The sequence below is a fragment of the Hetaerina americana genome, unplaced genomic scaffold (assembly GCF_022747635.1).
Source record: "Hetaerina americana unplaced genomic scaffold, ioHetAmer1.1.p SCAF_1, whole genome shotgun sequence".
Classification (NCBI taxonomy): Eukaryota; Metazoa; Arthropoda; class Insecta; order Odonata; family Calopterygidae; genus Hetaerina; species Hetaerina americana.
This window is the reverse complement of record NW_027286069.1, coordinates 72311250-72332166: the sequence shown is the minus strand read 5'-3', so window position 1 is coordinate 72332166 and position 20917 is coordinate 72311250. Positions and strand designations below refer to the sequence as shown.

The 20917-nt window shown below is 43.7% G+C and overlaps 2 protein-coding genes across 4 annotated transcripts in view; both read left to right on the top strand.

Annotated features, from left to right (window-relative positions):
- LOC139685851 (uncharacterized transmembrane protein DDB_G0289901-like) overlaps nt 1–7140 on the top strand; it is a 109053-nt gene extending 101913 nt beyond the window's left edge. Inside the window, exons 3-4 of the mRNA XM_071583004.1 lie at nt 3915–7010; nt 7064–7140. Of these exons, the coding sequence (XP_071439105.1) occupies nt 3915–7010; nt 7064–7140 (3173 nt within the window). The remainder of the gene's footprint in view (nt 1–3914; nt 7011–7063) is intronic.
- The window catches only part of LOC139693139 (proline-rich protein 12-like), a 144111-nt gene continuing 130121 nt past the window's right edge, over nt 6928–20917 (top strand). For all 3 annotated transcript variants that reach the window (XM_071591288.1, XM_071591289.1, XM_071591286.1), the window contains exon 1: nt 6928–7741. In XM_071591288.1, coding sequence (XP_071447389.1) covers nt 7175–7741 — 567 coding nt within the window. In that variant the 5' untranslated portion in view covers nt 6928–7174. The remainder of the gene's footprint in view (nt 7742–20917) is intronic.

The window sequence follows — 20917 nt, the reverse complement described above, 5'->3', positions numbered from 1 at the left end:
TTTCAGCGTTGGTTCGTTTGAGCGTATTTTTAACTACTTGGGTAACTACCCGAACTCTAGTTCACCTCAAATCTTACTCGGGTTTCAGAATACTTTTACGTTGTAACCAGTTTCAGAAATTCCACATCGAAATCGAACTCCCGTCTCGATGATCTTTGTGTTGTTAATACGCTTCGGAAGTTCATACAAGTCCTGGTAAGTTTTTTAAATATTTGTTATTGTAATTAGCCGAAAGGGGTATTTTTTAATTTTTGTTACCATTCGGGGTAAATTCACGCTTTTAAATTTGCTTTGACGAGCGACCTGATGTAAACCGCACTATTCTAACTTAAGCAGACAAGGTCTTGAATTAGTATTCTATATCAGTTAATAGGATCTCCAATTTCGACGGATTAACAGTCAACATTAAAATGGATTTTCATGTCTCTCAACCCTTGTGAATATGTTATATAAACTGATGATTCAGGCTCAAACTGATGAAAAGGAAAAAAATGTCATCAGGCTATTCGTTGCATCAGACATTTTCTTCGCATTATTAATTATAAAGCTGAGAATCTACAGTTTAAAAATGTACACAGCAGGATGGTATTTTGGTACGAAAAATTAGTACATGGCCGTGAATGATCCATTCACAGACAACAGACGGTTTGGTCCTACAATAAATTTTCATCTTCCAATAGTGAGAGCGTTTCCGACCGAACTTCCCGTACATTTCTGCTCCTGCCTGCTGCTTCGGGTCGCTGCTTTGCGTCCAGTGTTCATGTATTAAACCTTTAGTGTGCTCCCGATGTCAAGTATGAGTTCGACGGTCTTGCATTGGACGGTGTTTGGTCGGAGGGAGAGGGAAGGATGACCTTGTCGCGGGTGGATGTGTCCACCTTCATGGAATAGAGCTGAGAGGAAACGATTTTCTACAGGGATACGTAGAGGAAATAGCCTTCAAAATGTTACATCTTGGCGGACCAGTGCTGAATTTGAGGGTCATTTTCATTTCTCGTGATAATTTCTTCCACCTAGGTAATGTCGGCTATTATAATAAAGTAATAACTGTGTTTTTATGAACATTACTTTTTTCTTGGCGTCAAGATATCACTAATTCTCATTGTCAGTGGCTGTATTTGATGTCCGGTGTAATATTTTGAAACTCCCGGCTAGAAATAACGAGTATCTGTCGAAAATTGTAAATTCATTATTCAAAAATATTTTTCAGCGTTTTCATAATGTTAAGTTAGAAGAGTGCATTACGTTACGTTACATTATGTTACGTTCCAAAATTAGTTTGAGTTAATATCGCGGATAATAATCGGGTGCAAACGTCGTCTGAAGGTAAACCTTCGGGCACTGCCCAAAAAGTAATTTGTTATATTTTAAATGCATACATACACCTACTAACAGTTTTAGAAAGGCTCGCACAATTTATAATACTATTAAAATTAACGATTCGCCTACCAAATGTTGTGCGGGCGGGTGGGCGCTTCTATGACGAAGCACAGAAAATATTTCACATCCGCCGGTATCTGTTGAAGACAGCGGATGCGGACTGACATCTTCCGGATGCTATTTGGTTGTCCGGGTGAGGCTCTAACTATAGTTGCAATTGCTTTCCCTCTACACACGGGCTAAACCTGGGCGCCGTCATTGTCTTACGATTTTTATGCCCCTTCAAACAGTCGGCTCGTCTCGCTAGGAACGGCCGGCTCATCTCGGTCAGTTAGAAACTCCTTTCTTTGTGCGCTCTCATGTTTAGTAACCGATTCCTGGGAAAAAAATTACGAGGTAATTGTTTTGAGCCGGTTACTGAGGTGTAGAAGGCAAATTGAGCTCATTAAAAATGGTTGTGCTTTCATGGTTAGTGTGGCGAAATTATATGTCCGTTGCGTGAACTTCACTTCCATTGCAACAAAGTCGACAGCATTAAGAAATTGTTCGATTTTGGTTTATTAAATAAATTATGTGGATGTGATGTAGTAATATATACCTTGAAAATAACTCACTTCATATTATCAATCGGTGAGTCTTTTCCATTGACAGCCGACTTACTGATATTAAATGAGGTACTGAATTTTCCTTCTAGTGAATGATGCAAATTTATCATGGAATACCCATCTTTCAATAACCACGCCTTCATCCTCGTAACTCCTTCACCCTATCATTTCACGTATCTATTATCTAACTCCCTTAAATACGCCTATTTCACCAATGTTGGACGAACGAAAAAATGACCCAGAGAATTAAAATATTTTTTTTAGAGTTAAGCCTGATGTTTTTATTCTTAACTGAAATTATGGAATGTCTGCGGTTTATTTACATGATAATTCAAAATTTTCATAATATTAATCGTTTCAAGCGTAATTTGTGTAATTTTTCCATGATGAATTGCGTCAAATTAAAATTGTGTGATTCCACTTAGAAAGCACGCTTCAATGCGACCTAGGTTCCTCTGCGGTACAGCATTATCATGGGTCTGATGATGCCCCACCGAAGTGAAACTTTGAACTTATTTTCTATGTGGAATTGAATAGTTATCTTTTGACAGTATTTAAATTTTTTAATTGAAAAATTTGAAAAGATAATTTTAAACCGGAATTTCTCTTCCATGGAGAAAGCTTACAGGTACTTCCGGTTCTTGCAATAAGAAATTTCCTGTGGATAAGCTGTCGATGGAAATCTCTGAAAATAAAATTAGGCGATTAGCATGCCATGAAGTGGAACTGGGAACATGCTAACAAAAATGATACAAGTATTCTACGAAAGGGTAACTGTGAAAAAAAATCAATTTACAACATAATGATCATTTGAAAGTTTCTGTGTTTAATTTTTTCCAGTTTTTCAATCGTATTTTCATTGTTTTCCCAACGAAGCCTTCCAACAACCTCTTAATAAAAAAGAATCGGGAGAGGTAATATGCTATCTGCCATCGCTTGAGGATATGGATCACGCCTTGTTAAAAATAGTATAAGGTCTTTTTTTACCCTGGAATGTATTCGGTCGCCCCCCTTCGTCTGCCTGCTAGACAAAGATACTTGTTTTTCTTATTTTGGGGCAAATGAGAAGATTGAAAGCGTCACATAGGAAGTCTGGAAGTTGAGGCAAGCCTATGAGCCTCACTGCCTCTAACAGGATCATCACGTTAAAACAGTTTGTTAGCTGTTAATTATTTGATTTTTCTTGCGCATAACCTTATGCATTAACCAAAATCTCGTAACAAAGGACAAATATATGATTGAAGTACGCAAAGAAAATTGAAAAGTTGTACGCAGGAAGGACAGAGAAAAGAAATCTGAACTTCGAATTGACGTCCTTTTTTTCCTTTTCTGATGAGAGGTGCTTTGTAATTATTAGAGGAAGACATTACGCATAAATAATTTTTTGTGTATGGAATGAAAGTTTTGTAAAACAATCATCTATGTATACAAGAGATCTGCGGAATTGTCTTCCTCCTCAACATGAGTCATAAATCAGATTTTTAACCACTCCCAAAAGTCAAGAAACGTTTCAGTGGAATCATAGAGAACTCTAAAGTTAAATTTTACAATCATGAGCTCTAAAGTTAATTTTTACAATCATATTCCGCGGTGGTTTGCGAATCACTCCCCAAGTTTTTCCAGTTGCTCCCACTTTTTTTCCATTTCACTGGATGATAGCTTCGCCGGCATTCCAGTCAGCATCCCTGAAGTTTGTACTTGAAATTACCTACTGGAATACCGGCGATATTAGTTCAGCGAAATGGGTCAACGAGGGCACAATGTGAAATCTATGGAGTAATCATATCCTCCGGCGATTTTCGTATAACGTAAAAGTTTTAAGGATTCATTATTTGAAAATGATAAATTCTATAAAACCTTCGGAATAACTAACATAACTTATCACCCATGTATTAAGACTAAATTTACAATCCGTTCTCTTCTCTCTAGCTTGCGACCCTGAGGCCGATGGCAATCGAAGCGTTAGTCGAGGCTCCGACGGGGAGGTGCCCAAGAAGCGCAGACGAAAAGACCCTTCATCCTTCCTAGACACGACCGTCACCTCTGGTGATCTCTCTGACGAGGAGGAGCTCGGGTCAATTTCCAGATCCAGCAGTCTCCTCCAGTTCGAATCCCTAGAGCGGCAGCTGGAGAACGAGCTGGTGCCCTTCCGGACCACGGCGTCCAGTGACCCCTTCGGCCCTCCCCAATCCCCGGTGTCCCCACCCCTCTCCTCCCCCTCCACCTCTTCGTCGTCCTCTTCGTCTTCCGGAGACGATGAGGAAGAGGAAGACGGGAATAGCGACAACAGCAGCTCGGACACCTTGACCGGTGACTCCTTCCCACCAGTCCCCGCCGTGCCCTATTCGTCATCCTCGTCCTCCTCGCCGCCGTCCTCAGACTCGCCGACGGCGAATCGACCTCGCGTTAACCGCCTCCGCTCCTACCGCAGCTTCGACAGCCTCAACCTGATGGGGGCCCGGGGCGACGACCAGAAGGACCGAGGAGGGGAAGGGTTTCCCTCCACCGCCCCCTGGAAGGGTGGTTGGAACCACGGTCACAATCGCTCCCTCCGGCACATGTCGGATCGGCAAATCTATTCAGGGCGCTCCCTCAACGCTTTCCGCATGGAGCCGGAGACACACGAGGACGGGTTCGATCGGGGGTTCGGGTCCGATTTCCGACCACCTCCAGAGAGGTTCGGCTCCTGGTCCGAGCGCGGGAATGACTTCTTCTTCGGCGAGTTTGGGGGCGTCCCTGAGGATTCTGGGGGCGAGATGGCCTGCGACGAGGAATATGGAGACGATTTCTGGGGAGATGAGACGCCAACCGAGAGGTCTTTCAACGAGGACGCCGTCGCGAGGATCGACGAGGAGTCGTCGGAGGGCGTGACGAAGTCGATGGCCGTCGACGTTGACTCGGGATTTGCATCTAGCGAGTCTCCTAAGAGCACGAGGGCGGGGGGGAATCGCAAGACATCTCCGAAGACGTGCACCCGAGAGGGGAGCAACGCCTCGCGCAGGGACGGCGACGGTGCGGTGTCTTCCCTCGACGCCCTCGGCTCCTGGCAGGCGGAAGAGGAGTCCGCCAGCAAGGCGCTGCTACTGGTGTACTCGGGAAAGGTTTCCTCCGTTGATTTTGACGGCGGCGCGACAGAAAAATCGGCGTCCGAAAATGGGCGCGGCGGCGATGGAAACGTGTCTTTGGCGGGAGGGGAAGGGACGTACGCATATGTGACTGAGGAAGTGAAGGAGGTTTCAGAAGGGGAAACTGGTGAGGACATGTGGAAGAGGAGTGGGAAGGGAAGCAGCGAGAAGGATGTAGAGGGGAAGGAAAATGTGTTGGGTATGGTGGGAGGCGCGGAGGAGAAGGGGAGGAGAGAGGTTGGAGGCTGTTGGGAAGTCAGGGTGGAAAGGGGAGTGGTGGGGGTCGTTCGAGGGTCCGAGGGGCGGCGGCACAACGTGGTGGAGAGGAGTGGGGCTAATGGGAAGGCACCCGAGGAGTTACTACCACTGAATGGTCGAGTGCCGGAAGCGAAGGGTGGAAGCCTCATTGCCTCCGAACGAGCGCAAGTAGTGAATCCTCTTTTTGCGATTGGTGACGTCAGGGACGTGGGTTATCATCTGGGTGCCGGCAGTTGCGCCGGTGTTGGTGCTGGTGCGTGGGTGGCGGAGGGAGGCCAGAGGCACGCGAGTCCGAGGGGCGGGTCCACGGAGGGGGGAAAGGGGCTGGAAGAAGAGGAGGAGGAGGGCGGCCGGCCGCAGCGTGGAGAGAGGAGTGCAGTTAGAGCGGAGGCAGTCAGTGAGGAAGAGCGAGGAGAAATCCCGAAGGAGGTGGCTGAGGAGTCCGCCAGTGGAGAACGGAGCCGAGTTCAGGCGGGCGGCGTTGTCGGCGCGAACGACTTGGACTCCCGCGAAGGGAAGGCGACGCCGCCGATACCAACGTCGGCGAGGCAGTCTCCCGCTCTTCGCGACTCCGTAGGGTCTCCGTTCGTCGCCGGCATAGGAAGCGGCGACCGCGTGGTCGAAGGTGAGGCGTCGCGGGAAGCGATAGCCCGCACGGCTGCTGGGAAGGAGGAAGCTGCACCCTCGTCCTCTTCGTCTGAAGGGACTGCCGCAGTCATCAGCAGCAGCAGTAGCTCCGACGGCGAGGGGGCGGAGCCGGTTAAAGGTCGGAGCGGTGCGGAGGGCAGCAGCGACGGTGAGGAGGGTCTCCGGAAGCAGCTCCTGGTGCGCGGCTCGGCGGACGGCGAGGAGGACCACCGCCACGGGGGAGCAGAGAGTGTGACGGCTCGGGAGGAAGTTTCGCCTGGCGGAAGAGGGGTGGAAGAGGCAGGGGGGCAGAGCGGCAAGGGGAGCAGGGCGGGGGCGGCATCCGGTGCAGTCAGCGCGTTGGGCCGTGGGTCGGCGGGGCCAGTGGGAGGGGTCGAGGCGCGCGTCAAGGAGGGGAGGAAGGGCGGTGGTGTTAGTGGTAGTGGGCGGGGTGAGGAGGCGAAGACAGAAATAGCGGTAAGGGAGTCGGAGGATCGCTCCTTAGGGGAGACCAAAGGGGGGAGGGACGAGGAGGAAGAGGTGGGATCCGCTTCTGGACATCGCCCTTTCGTCGGAGGGGAAGGAGGGCGTCTCAAGGGTGGCGGGAAGGGAGTGTCAGGAGGGTTGGAAAAGGGCGGCCACCACCGCTCCCCCCGTCTGCATTTCTTCGGTGGCGCGGGCCGCCACGGCGCGCATTCCTCCTCGGCGGGCCGTTTGGACGCCGCTGAAGCGGCGGAAATCCGCCGGAGGAAGAAATTCGGCAACGCTGCCAGCGACTACTGGCGCGGCGAGAGCGCCGTCGAGGGTTTCTATAATGGCAGAAGCCGATCGGAGGGTGGGATAGGGGTAGAGGGGAAGGGTCGGAGTGCAAGCGAGGAGGAGGAGGACGACTACGACGACGAGGAGGTGGGGGGAGAGGAGGGGCAGGGGTGGTGCATACCGGAGGGCAGCGGCAGGTCCAAGGGGCGCAGCGCTTCGTGGACGGAGAGTGGTTCTTCGGGCGCGGACGGGAGAGGTTGGCGCCTTGCTCTGAGGGGGATTCTGCGGAGGGCTTCCGGCGGCGACAAGGGACACCGGTCATCGGCGAAGGAGAACAGCGGTGGGAAGCAGCACCGCGACCAGCAGCGCTCCAAGGCAGGAGGTAAGGGTGGACGAGACGGCGGCGGAATCGGCGGCAGCATGCGGTCCGAGGGCAAGCCTCCACTCCCGCCCAAGAGCGGCGGGGGAGCGCTCTCCTTTCTCACGCGGCTCTCGTTCCGGCGGAGGAAGGCGCCGAGAGGCGGAGAAGGCGGCCAACAACAAGTGGGGGGTGGCGTAAAGGCGCAGGCGCACCCGGGTATCGATCGCGAGCTGCCCGACGGGAAGGATGCGTATGCGGCGGCGGTGACTCTGGGCGGCAGTCGGGAGGCGGACGGGGCGGGTGGCGCTGGCCGGGAAGAAGGATGCTGTCGCAGTGGACGGTCGGACGGGGGCAGGAGGCAGGCCCCGGCCGCCTCTAACGGCGGCGGGGGCGGCAGGTCGACCAGCTTGATGGATTTGGGAGAGGATGGCGGTGGAGGAGGCAGGGGCGTTGGGGGCAAGGTGGACGCGACCTCGTGCAATGTGGCCGCCTCCAATGTGGCCTCCAGCGTGCACCAGCAAACTCAGCAGGGTGTTGGTGGTGGAGGAGGAGGCGGCGTGGTGGTGGACTCGAGGGCCAAGTCCATGGAGTTCCTCCTGGACGAAGGCAACAAGGCAACAGTATTGGTGAGTGTCCCACTATCCAGATTGAGAGAGAGCGTGGCCTCGTGCCCGTTCGCAGTCCTCGGTTATCTATATTATATATGTATGCATATAGATACATAATGATTTCCTCTAGTTTTTGCCCATCATGTGTGAGCATTTTTGACTGATGTGGCCCATTTTTATCGTCGAACCCGAACGAGGTGAACAATCTCCTTGATTGTTAATTGTTTTTTATGTGGTTTGGGGGACAACCGTGGGGGATGTGACCTGCAATGATCGTTGTGATGCCTCGCACATTTCTCTTGGAAACACCTTTTGGAGCCCTTTCGATTAAAGGCGACACCCCTCGCCGTATCTCGGCAGTTGTGCTCCGTGCACGCTCATATGATGCACAGTAAATTATGTGCTAATCGATCATTTACTGCGGTTCATTATCGTCATATGTGGTTCGTGCGTTTTTACGGAGCTTAAGAACTCTTGAAAACTCTAAACCGTAAACAATGGCTTCGAAATATTTTTTCTGTCCATTAAATAGGTTGCGATCGATCATTGGATTGCACGTATGCGAGTTATAGTAATAGTGGAGGGAACGATTCTGGAAGTCTTCACGTATTTTATCATGTGAGCGTGTTTTATTGTGACGGATTTCTTGGTTTTTCGTTAAAAATCTCACATATACGGTATTTGACTTTGGAATAGTTGATCAGTCTGTCTGATTATTTTTTTTAGTTTCAATTGGTGTTTTATAGCTCTGTAAAACGTGCATCCTCAAGATTTGATATCTTTATTCGTTATCATAACTGTCCATTTTAACCTCCTTTCCGTGCTGATTAACCGACATTGCCCTTTATCTCTCTCGAATCACCTGAGACTTATTTTCCTCGACTGGATGATTTTTTGCTATCCCTCCCTCAGTCTACTCGGCCTCAGATTTGGTTTATTTATACCGTTGGCATCTGAAAGCATCTCCGGTCTGTGGCTTTTAGAACACCGCCTCCCGATTTGCTCTGTCCGCCGAGAGTTTTAATTTTTTCGTCCTTTCCGAAGGGTGTCAAACCTATTGATGCATCGCGGCTATATCGGGGCCTTTGTGGTCCTTGAATGATTTTGTAGGAGCGTGAGGGTGCTGAAACCCGATCGAAGAAATTATTATTATTACCATTAACTCTGTGAGTGTGCCATTTTGTGAGATTTTCACGTTCCCCGGTTGGGTAATTTGTATGATGAGACTTAAAGAAGACGGGCGGCAGGGACTTCGGTCGATTCCCACTCCAAGCTTCCCAGCACGAAACTGTTTACAATAGATAATGAATAACTCAATATTTACACATGACTGATAGCGTTTTTGGTGGATTCCTTTGGAAGGGGCCTTGAGGAAGGGAAACGGGCCTCACGTGCAACACTCTCAAGACTTACTAAAATTTTTGTACTCTGACCCATTGATGGATCATTTTTTATTAACTTGGGGCTTAATCAGATCATTTATTACTGTCAGTGATGAGGGCGGTGACATTTCCCGTCCGTAATTGTTAGATGCAAATACATTTTTCAGCGAACTCCGTAAATGTGCGTTTTGATCGAGTTTATAGTTTGTTCGGATTTTGGCCACTTCATCTTCCGCCAACCAAATGCATGTACATTTTTTTCATACCGGAGCTCTTAACCCAGGGATTCATTCATTATTTTCCGGAAGTTCCGATTTTATGGTCCATATTTAGTTCCGGACGCAGTCACTGTCTCTGGTGACTGAAGATACCGCTGTTGTGTAGCTGAAATGCTTAAAGGATATTGAAATTGTTCTTAGTTTGCTTGTGTTGCTTTGGTGATATCATTAACTTCCTCACATATCCGTACGATCATCTTGAAATCGGCGGATTATCTATCAATGAAAAAATGTTTCATTTTAGGAGTAAGGTTATTTCCGTCACTATCCTTGATTATCGATTCTGGAGACACTTCAGTCGAGTGATTGTGACTGATAGTGATTTTTGCTCAAATATTTATTACTTCAAATTTTGTTTACCGTGATACGGTAGTTAAAGCATAAGAGGTAATTGTATAGGTTCCATGTAAAACTGACCTATTTCAATTGAGAGCAAATTGTATTTGTTTGCTTACCAATAATGAAGTAAACACCTTAGAATAAAATCCTTCTTGGAATTTTAGAAACTTTAAGACTACTTCGACTGAGAAGTAAGGTCCACTGCTTACTTTAACTGATTACGTTATTTTTTTCGTTTCGTGGCTTTTTTTATTAAAATTGCATTTATTTATCGGACATCATTCCATGATTTATTTCTATATTTACCCTTTTTAATATTGTAGAACCTGGTCTCATGATATTCTCGCACCACGTGCAGCTGGTGTACACACCTTTTTCTCGCGGGACACTTAATATACCTTTATATGTATCATTAAACATTGGAAAGATGATTGGAAGGGTTTCAAACTCGTATAAGTTTGTTGCTTATGACAAAAATCTTCACCATTCCTACGCTGTAAATCGTAATCATTTTAAGTAATCCTTGCCGAGGAAGTTTTTGAACTCAAATCCCAGATGAAATAAGATTATTCTGAAATTAAAGTTTATCAACACTTAGCCCAGCGAAATCTTCATCTGCAACTTTCCTTCCTTTTTTCCATTCCTGCAAAAAGCCTTCGAAGTTGACATAAATACCCTGCGATCCACCAAAATGGTGTGTGGCAAAGGGGTGCAAGCACCAGGTGGGAATGGTAAGTAATAAGCGAGGATATGGAAGAGGAAGGGAGAAGGGATAAATGGTATTCAGCAAAAAACTATCAAATAACGTGGACATTTCTATACATGCTGGAGGTAGACTTAATTAAAAAAAAGGGTTAATTCACTTAATACATTAGTTGTTTGTTATGCAAAAATTAGGACCAAAAATAAAAATTTAGGGTTCATAAAAAGAATACTTGGGAACTGTAATGAGAGGGTCAGAGAGTTTTGTTATTTCACGTTAGTTAGGCCCCACCTACAGTAGGCTGCGGTTGTATGGGATCCTCACGAGGTAGGTTTAATGTTGGAACTAAATGAGTGAAACGTAGAGCAGCTAGGTTTGTGAAAAGTTGTTATAAACAAGGCAGCAGTGTTATGACACTGTTGGAAGAATTAGGATGGGAACACCTAGTTGGCCGTTGGCTTAAATATGAAACATTTTAGGCAGGTTACTTATCTCAGTATGTTAAAGACATATTATATGCCTGGACTTGCTTTGGTAAATAAGATCACGTACGTAAAGGTCGGGAAATAGATAGTAGAACGTGTAGATTTAAAATGTCGGTATTTCCTGACGGGATTAAAGATCAAAATACTTTTTTAGATGTTACGAAAATGAGATAATTAGCATTGGTAGTGTACATATTTTGCCGATCTCCTGCTGTTTTTTTTATTTGATCCATCTTTTTTAAAAATTTAAATTCACTTTAAAAGCTATGCGCAAAAATTTGATGACCAGACAGAGACCGTTTGGTGCAGAAAAGAGAGAAACAAAAGAAATACCCGTAGACTCATTTTACAGGCAACCTGACTACTTCAGATGCGGTAGAGGTCCTAAACAACCAAATAATACATTTTATCCGCAAGAACACTAATAGCGATATTATAGTTGGGGGTAACTTCAATCTTCCTTCAATAGATATCTACATAATTATTTAGATCTAGATAATACCCCGCAATCCGCTGCAAGGAGGTTTTTTTTTCTTTTCTAAATTACGGGTGGTGTCTTATCACCCCCCGCCACACGTCCTTGCGGCGGCTTGCGGGGTATTAAGCAGATGTAGATGAAGGAGTATCGCGAGGGTTGTTAGGTTTCCACCTGTAAAAGAGAACAAAACCACTTGCAAAATCAACACATACATGTAAACCTATACCCACAGTTGCGTATACTTTCATTTAAAAAATCCTTTCAACTTACACGCATGCAAATACTTATACTATCAACTGGATAACATTTGCACCTTAGAATGCAGTAAATAATTTATCCAATAACGTGCAAGCTAGAATTTGAAAGGTAAGAAGGCGTAATTCCAATACCACACAGACGTAATATACAACGTTCTCCTCCCCCAAGGGCGCAGGGAATGTGATCCAATGCTGTAGGTTGCGCGAGGGTCCCCCCACAGAGAGAGACGAGGGGTGGAAGGGGAAACTTAAAAACAAAGCAGAGCAAGAATTACTGTAAAGAGTACTATATTACTTAATGGCATTCTAATGCGGTCATGCGGGAAGGGTTTTGGCAACAAAACACTCGAGGTAATTGAAAGTGCATGCAATTAAGTAAAACTAATTATTCCCTAGACGCTGAGGTTGTCTAGTGGAATTTTAGCTTTCTATAATCCTAGAGATGCTATCCCGTATTGTCCGTGGGAAGAAGGGTCCTTAATTCTGCTAGTTCTGGAATGTATTTCCCGAATTTTATATACATGATCCAAGTGACCAATGTATGTTGGAGTGCGAATAATTTGCGAGACCTCGGTGCTGAAACATGCGGATCTGAATTTATTTAGCAAGTTCAACATAGCATTGAATCGTCTTTCTTCTAATGATTCCCACCCTAACTCCAGAAGCATTTCAGTGACGCTTTTCGTTTTATCGTAAGAGTTTTTAACGAATCGGGCTGCCCGGCGTTGAACCTTCTCAATTTCCCGAATGAGGCCTTTTTCTCTCTGATCCCATACACTATATGCAAATTCTAATCGAGGCCTTACAAGAACGTGGTAACAGCGTTCCTTGACCTTGGAGTCACTTCTGCCGACAAAGCGTCAAAATAATCCCAATTTTTTATATGCTTGCCCGCAGACTTTTCGTATGTGGGTCCCCCAAGTTAAATCTTTAGTGATTGTAACACCTAGGTATTTTACCCTATCAACTAATTCTAGATCAACTCCAGCTAATTTTTAAACGAATAATATACCACCACACTCGTGCACACACATGCCTGCATACGTCATGCGGTAATTGTTGTGTTTGAGTTATTCATTGAACTTAAGGGTATAAGTTAATTCTTGACCTTTTGGGTTCGAATATGCGATGTTCGCGAATTGTGCGAGAAAGGAACTAGTACTTGAACCTGTCGGTGACAGTATCTGTTTCTCTAATTTGACCTGGATGGTCGGACCTACCGTAAATGGTTTGGTTGATTCCCGCTGTGCCACAAGGAAAAAGTGTCTTGTTCCTCTCTAAAAGTTCAAATAAAAAAAGTCTTTCATAGTAAAAATCTTACCTGTATCTTCGAGATTTAAACCTATATCATCCAGCATCCCCGTGACTATTACTCGCTACTCGTAGCAATTTTTAACAAACCTAACGAAATTTCTCTGATCCTTATTTAATTCTTTAAAAACGTTTTCTCTCATGGATCCCAGACACTCACTGCTTAATCTATATGTGGCCTAACTAAAGCAAAGTCCCGCCTCTACCTCTAACCTTTTTATTGCATATTCCGACAACTCGTCATATGAAATAGCTTCTTTATGGTTGGCTCCGATATTAATGTGTACTCCATGGAAGACATGATGTTAGTGTGACTTTTTGTTGTAACTTTATTCAGTGTAGCTAACCTTTCTTGAAATCCAATCTTCGGCATTTGGTCTTTATTCCTCAAAGTTCCTCGATGCAGCGATACCCTTGCCGTTTTATCGTTCAGAAATAGATTTTTTGTCAGGTACGTCAATGGGGAGATACCATCTTCCGACAGGGTGGGGCATTTTCAACGGATCATTTGCTCGTCATGTGAAATGGTAAATTTATCTCGTGGCTGTTCGCACATTTTTAGGACAGACCGTCGCCTGGCAGTCAGGGACGGAAGGAGGAACTATTTCCACCAGTCAAAGTAGCTCGTGATTCGTTTCCTTTTCTGTTCCTGTATTCTAGCTCGATTCGCTCTCGGCGGCTTTGGGGTAACACCATTTTGTACGTAACTCTTTTGAAATAGGCTTTTTGTCCCGTGCCGCTGCCTTGGTTACTCTTTCTAAGAGGCATTTTTCTCCTGCTAGGGATTCTATTGGATAGATTCGTGTTAATCCGTGATAGTCTGTCGGATTCTTCCGGTAGGCCCTGAGTATTACACTGAAAATAGGTAGAGATGTGTGCCAAATGTGGTACGAAGTCTTTTTCATTTCATTTGTAAAATAACACTTTCTGAGACTTCCTTAAAAGCCGTATTCAATGTCACTCCGCGGGCGTACCTACAGTTGCCAAGAATCTTGGTTTACGAAACAAATCACGCTTGTTTCGTAACGTGCATGAGAGCTGCGTAGTGCCCATCCCTGTGATGTCACATGAGCGATTGTTTAATTCGCACACCGGCGGAAGCTTAGGTTCACATTTCTCCTATCGCGAAAGGAGGTCATGCCTTTAAATGGTCAAATATGCAACAAAATTTTTGACGATAAATCTTCGCCAAAAATATTTACAGCACTGTCAAAGCGGAATAAATGTATGGTTATTAAAAGAACATTTTTTAAAGCCGTTCATGCCATCATCTCTCCAACGTGTCGTATTGCTGCGTATAATTTTTCCTTTTGGCGCTATCCATTTCCCTTCGGTTTTCATATATATTTTTTATTTTCCTCCTCCTGTGAATTTGGTATCGTAGTGGTATTTTGAGTCAGAATTAAGGTCCTTGATAAAACCTTTCATAACCGAATTATAAAATTAAATTTTTACTAATATCTAAAGGGTATTTACTCGGCAAGACAACGCCAGGATATGATCTAATCTATATCTACATCTATTTAATACCCCGCAAGCCGCCGCAAGGGCGTGTGGCGGGGGGTGTTAGGACACCACCCGTAATTTAGAAAAGAAAGAGAAAAAAAACCGCATGCAATAACCACAAAATCATATATACAAAAAAAAACTTGGCATAAATTCATGCATGAACACTTACACCCCACACACATGCAAACACTCAATTTACACCTTACATACACATGCACCTGAAAGTATACCTAGCATCTCTATAGTGTTTAATTTGTTCCGACTTATAAATTCAACGTTTTTAATATTTCTAAAGTGACTTCGGTTTCTTACTATTATGATTTCTGATTGTTCATCTACATCTACATCTACTCAACACCCCGCAAGCCGCCGCAAGGGCGTGTGGCGGGGGGTGCTAGGACACCACCCATAATTTAGAAAAGAAAAATAATTAAAAAAAAATCGCATGCAATAACGACAAAATCATATATAAAAAAAAACATGGCATACATTCATGCATGAACACTTACACCCCACACACATGCAAACACTCAAACTACCAACTAACATACACATGCACCTGAAAGTATACCTAACATCTCTATAGTGTTTAATTTTGTTCCGACTTGTAAATTCAAAGTTTTTAATATTTCTAAAGTGACTTCGGTTTCTTGCTATTATGATTACTGATTGTTCGGGGAAAGAATGAGTATTTGTACCTATCTGTCTTGGAATCTATATCCCTTAGTTTATCTTTGTGGTCTGATCTACCTAAGTAGTGTGGGGCCATTATAATTCCTTCAGTGTCATATTTAAACTCGTTTGTTCTGAACCTTTCTAAAAGTCTAAGCCTCGCTTGTTCTCTCCGCACTTCAAGTGGTTCCCAGCCTAAATCCCCTAAGAGACCTGTCACACTTGTGTTTTTATCATAACAATTTTTAACAAATCTAGCGGATTTTCTCTGGACTTTATCTAATTCTTTTTGCCAAATTTTCTCCCACGGATCCCAAATACTTGCGGCATATTCCAAATGAGGTCTAACTAGAGCAAAATAACACCTCTCTTTAACTTTTTCATTACATTTCCCCACCACCCGTTTTATGAAGCCAAGTTTCTTTAAAGCTGATCCGCATATTGTCCTGATATGTGCTCCCCATGAAAGGCGTGGTGTTACAACAACCCCCAAATATTTAACTTGATTTGCCGTAGTCAATACTGAACCCTCTATTTTGTAGTTTATATCCTGTTCCTCGCTTCCTTTATTCCAAAATTTCAAAACTGCACATTTATCTATATTAAGTGTTAATCCCCATTTATTGCACCATCCCGAGATATTGTCTAAGTCTCTAGAGAGTAGCTCGCGATCTAGTTGGCTCCTTATTTCCCTGTATATCACCGTGTCGTCAGCAAATAACCTTAGATTGCTACTAACGTGTGTGCTTAAGTCATTTATGTATATTAAGAACAGAAGAGGCCCTATTACACTTCCCTGGGGGACGCCCGAAGTAACATCTCTCTCCGTTGAGCACAACCCATCTATGACTACTATTTGTTTGCGGTTTGACAAGAAGTCCCTTATCCAATTAATTATTTTCTCATTGATCCCATAGTATTTAAGTTTGTGTAACAATTTATTGTGTGGGACTTTGTCGAAGGCTTTTTTGAAATCCAGGAATACTGCATCGACTTGGGTGTTGTTTTCTCCCGATCTAAGTATATCGTGAATGAAGAGACCAAGTTGTGTTTCGCAAGATCTGCTTTTCCTAAATCCGTGCTGGTTGTGGATTAGTATTTTCCTACTATCAAGAAATTTCATAATGTTAGTGACAATAACGTGTTCCAATATTTTACAAGAGATCGATGTTAAAGAAATGGGTCGGTAATTGGTTGGTTTATCCCTATCGCCGCCTTTATAGATGGGAGTTATATGTTGTTCGGGGAAAGAATGAGTATTTGTACCTATCTGTTCTGGAATATATCTCCCTTAGTTTATCTTTGTGGTCTGATCTACCTAAGTAGTGTGGGGCCATTATAATTCCTTCAGTGTCATAGTTAAACTCGGTTGTTCTGAACCTTTCTAAAAGTCTAAGCCTCGCTTGTTCTCTCCGCACTTCAAGTGGTTCCCAGCCTAAATCCCCTAAGAGACCTGTCACACTTGTGTTTTTATCATAACAAGTTTTAACGAATCTAGCGGATTTTCTCTGGACTTTCTCTAATTCTTTTTGCCAAATTTTCTCCCACGGATCCCAAATACTTGCGGCATATTCCAAATGAGGTCTAACTAGAGCAAAATAACACCTCTCTTTAACTTTTTCATTACATTTCCCCACCACCCGTTTAATGAAGCCAAGTTTCTTTAAAGCTGATCCGCATATTGTCCTGATATGTGCTCCCCATGAAAGGTGTGGTGTTAGAACAACCCCCAAATATTTAACTTGATTTGCCATAGTCAATACTGAACCCTCTATTTTGTAGTTTATATCCTGTTCCTCGCTTCCTTTATTCCAAAATTTCAAAACTGCACATTTATCTATATTAAGTGTTAATCCCTATTTATTGCACCATTCCGAGATATGGTCTAAGTCTCTAGAGAGTAGCTCGCGATCTAGTTGGCTTCTTATTTCCCTGTATATCACCGTGTCGTCAGCAAATAACCTCAGATTGCTACTAACGTGTGTGCTTAAGTCATTTATGTATATTAAGAACAGAAGAGGCCCTATTACACTTCCCTGGGGGACGCCCGAAGTTACATCTCTCTCCGTTGAGCACAACCCATCTATGACTACTATTTGTTTGCGGTTTGACAAGAAGTCTGTAATCCAATTAATTAATTTCTCATTGATCCCATAGTATTTAAGTTTATGTAACAATTTATTGTGTGGGACTTTGTCGAAGGCTTTTTTGAAATCCAGGAATACTGCATCGACTTGTGTGTTGTTTTCTCCCGATCTAAGTATATCGTGAATGAAGAGACCAAGTTGTGTTTCGCAAGATCTGCTTTTCCTAAATCCGTGCTGGTTGTGGATTAGTATTTTCCTACTATCAAGAAATCTCATAATGTTAGTGACAATAATGTGTTCCAATATTTTGCAAGAGATCGATGTTAAAGAAATGGGTCGGTAATTGGTTGGTTTATCCCTATCGCCGCCTTTATAGATGGGAGTTATATGGGCTAGCTTCCAGTCGCGAGGCACTGAGCCTTCTTCTATCGATTTTAGAAAAACAATATGTAAAAACGGGGCAATGTCTTCAGCTAATTCCTTTAATATTCTAGCAGGTATTTCTTCCGGACCAGGTGCCTTGTGTGCTTTGATACTACGGAGCAGATGTACTATTCCCTGCTTGGTCAGTGTAAGATCGCTCATGTGTTCCCCGGGTGGGTGTGGAGGATCATTTGGTGCGTTTGTGTTTTTGTTGTAGACGCTCTGGAAAAACTGATTTAAAATATTTGCCTTTTTCACGCTATCTGTAATGATTTCTCCATTTTCAGTCTTCAAAGAGTGAACAGTGGGACGTTTACCCTGTATTTCCCTAACATAGGACCAGAATGACTTTGGATTTTCCTCAAGATATGCTATGCTAATACGCTATGTTAATTCAAATAATGTATTAGGATTAAGTTTAAGATCCAAATAAAAAGTAATATACTTAAGTAAGTAAGTAAATAAAGACGGAAAAAACTTGGGTTACGCCCTACAGTATTTGAGCTTTTGTACAAGAACTTCTCCCATGCGGGACCAACTGCTGGAAGTGGTAATCGTTTATTGTGTGTGATTAGAGTTACATGTAACAATTTTCACGTAAATGCCATCTAGTCCAACCAAGCTGTATACGATTTCAATCACCATTCTCTGTTCTATTATTGCTCACGGAAAAATAAAATTTTTAAGTCAGTCCTCCGAACATTCTATCCCTCTCTCATGCCTACATTCAATGTCTCTCCTACCATAGTGCGACGTAACGACTTACCCATTATATTGTTAACGTCCCTAGACTTAAGATCTGTTTAAAATTTAGGAAAGAGGTATTACTAGTATAGTAATCATCAGCCTACAAAGGATTTAAAGCCCTTTTCTTTTAGTAACTGAGTCTCACCGAGTTTATCCCCCCGCCACACGCCCTTGCGGCGGCTTGCGGGGTATTATGTAGATGTAGATATCATCACAAATTTTCTGGTACACTACGAGGGTATTGGAAATGTGAGATTTAACAACTGAATAATAATTCTGTTCCTTTCTGACTTCATCACAATTCTCAGGTTCCCTTCTAAGAATCCTATCATGTTAGCTCATCCTTACATTTCCTTTCTTTGATCACAAATAATATACCGTATCAGTTAGGGTTATGAGATGTAAGAGATCCCCAAATTACGGTTTTCGCCTGTTTGAAACAGCGTTTGAACTAGAATTATTTTTAATAGTATCCAATTTTCTTCTTGCATAACTTATTTTTCGCAACTGGAAAATAACATCTACACGTACAATATTCCGCAAACCGGATGTAGATGTAGATGAAACCGCCGAGCGTGTGTTTCCCTGGGGTTTTACGGTACGTGCACGAATATGAATCCATACATGCATGTGAACAAATATTTGCCCATGTATACAATCACACGTACACGTATACATAGCCATATACTGAAATATATCTGTATCATATTTTAATAATACAGATCGTGTAATTATTATTCGATCCCCACTCATTGGTATGGACGTGTTGAGATAATTCAGGGCGCGAGCCAAATGAAAGTAAACCCGCAGCATTTCATGCTCGAGCGATTTTCTCAACGGGGTCAATAGAGCTCTATCGGTAAGAGAAAAAATGAGTATTTCAAGAATGCCGGAGCTTATCACCACGTATGTCTGACGTGCGGCCGAGAAATTTAACCTTCAATAATTTTATGAATAAGCAATTTATTACGGACTCATAGCTTGCTACCCGGGGAAGAACAATTTATTTTTTTCAAGTTTTCATCCTGTTTGCCAACTAAAGACTGTCACTTTGCCTCAAAATACCAGGATTTTCCTCCAGACGATCGGGCACGTACTTGGTCTTAACTCGTTGGACCTCGTATTTTTTTGGTAGCGCTCGAATTGAAGTGGATCGAAAAGTTTAGCGCGTAGGGAATTACCCCCTGCCACACAGCTATTGTAGAATCGAGGGGTATTTATGTAGATGTACCCGCGACCCACCAAAAAGGTGTGTGTGAGGAGGTGCAAGCAAGCAGGTGTAAAGGGTAATATGCATCCATAGCAGTATCTGGGATCCTTATGAGGTAGGTTTAATAAAAATGTTAGATATCGCGCAGCGTAGGGCAGCTAAATCAACCCGAAGGCCGGTTTGGTAGGTGAGTTAACTCAGTACTAATCCCGACGGCATGTGAAATTCACGCATCAGGGTAGGGGGGGCCAGTTCCCGTCCCTCTGCCGGCTATGGCTTACCATGAAAATCTGGTACCCGAGAAATCACATAGTTAGGGTGGAGCTGCAGGTGCCTAGAGAGGCTTGCCCTGTAATCGAACCCGGGGCCTCCGGTCCGAAGTCCAACGCTCAACCCCTGGACTACCATGACCCTCTGGTTGAGAGTATCCAAATTGTATTCATCTTCTGTTTTTTCTTATTTATTTTGGTTTATCAACAAAGCATTTCGTTGATGCGAATACCGCTGCCATTCCCTAATTAAATCACGTTGACGTAATCTTCTGGTAATTTTTATGGAAAATTATAAATTGAGGACTTACTCCTCCAGCATGTTTGCGTCTTGGTACGTTATTTTATACATTTTAATTAAATATTTTTCCATTTCCCCTTTCTCTCCCATATCCTCCCTAATCACTCACCCATCCCATATGGTGCTTACACCTCCTGCTACACACCTTTTTGGTGGATTACGGGGTATTTATGTCGATGTCGACACCTGATACAAATCAAATACATTACATATTGAAAAGAACACTCGAGTGTGTTCAATACACCAGTTTGTTTAGAAGCCTTGAATATGTTTTAGTGAAATTTCTGTGCTGAATATATTTATTCACATCTACATGTTAATAAATATATTCAGCCCCCCCGCCACACGCCCTTGCGGGGTATTATGTAGATATAGATGCATGCATGTGCTCAAGAACTTCCATCGTTGACAGTTTGCTTGCATAACGAATATGTTATATCATTCGATGGTTAGGTTGGCTGATAATGGCGCATGTTACAAAGCGTAAATAATTGATGTTCCTTAAAATTGAGTTCCACAAAATTTCAATTGTTATAAATAATCCAGGCTCTCTGTTTTGAAAACATCGCGTAACCCTTTTTACGGTCTTAGCATTTATTTATTTTGACCGGTGTTATAACTCTTCAGTCGGCGCCTTCTATTTAGAAGATGCACATTTTTGATCATGGAATACATCTTCAACTGCGTCGACGGACTTTATAAGGCATGCATCTGTTATGGGCTCAACTTAAATTAACGTGATG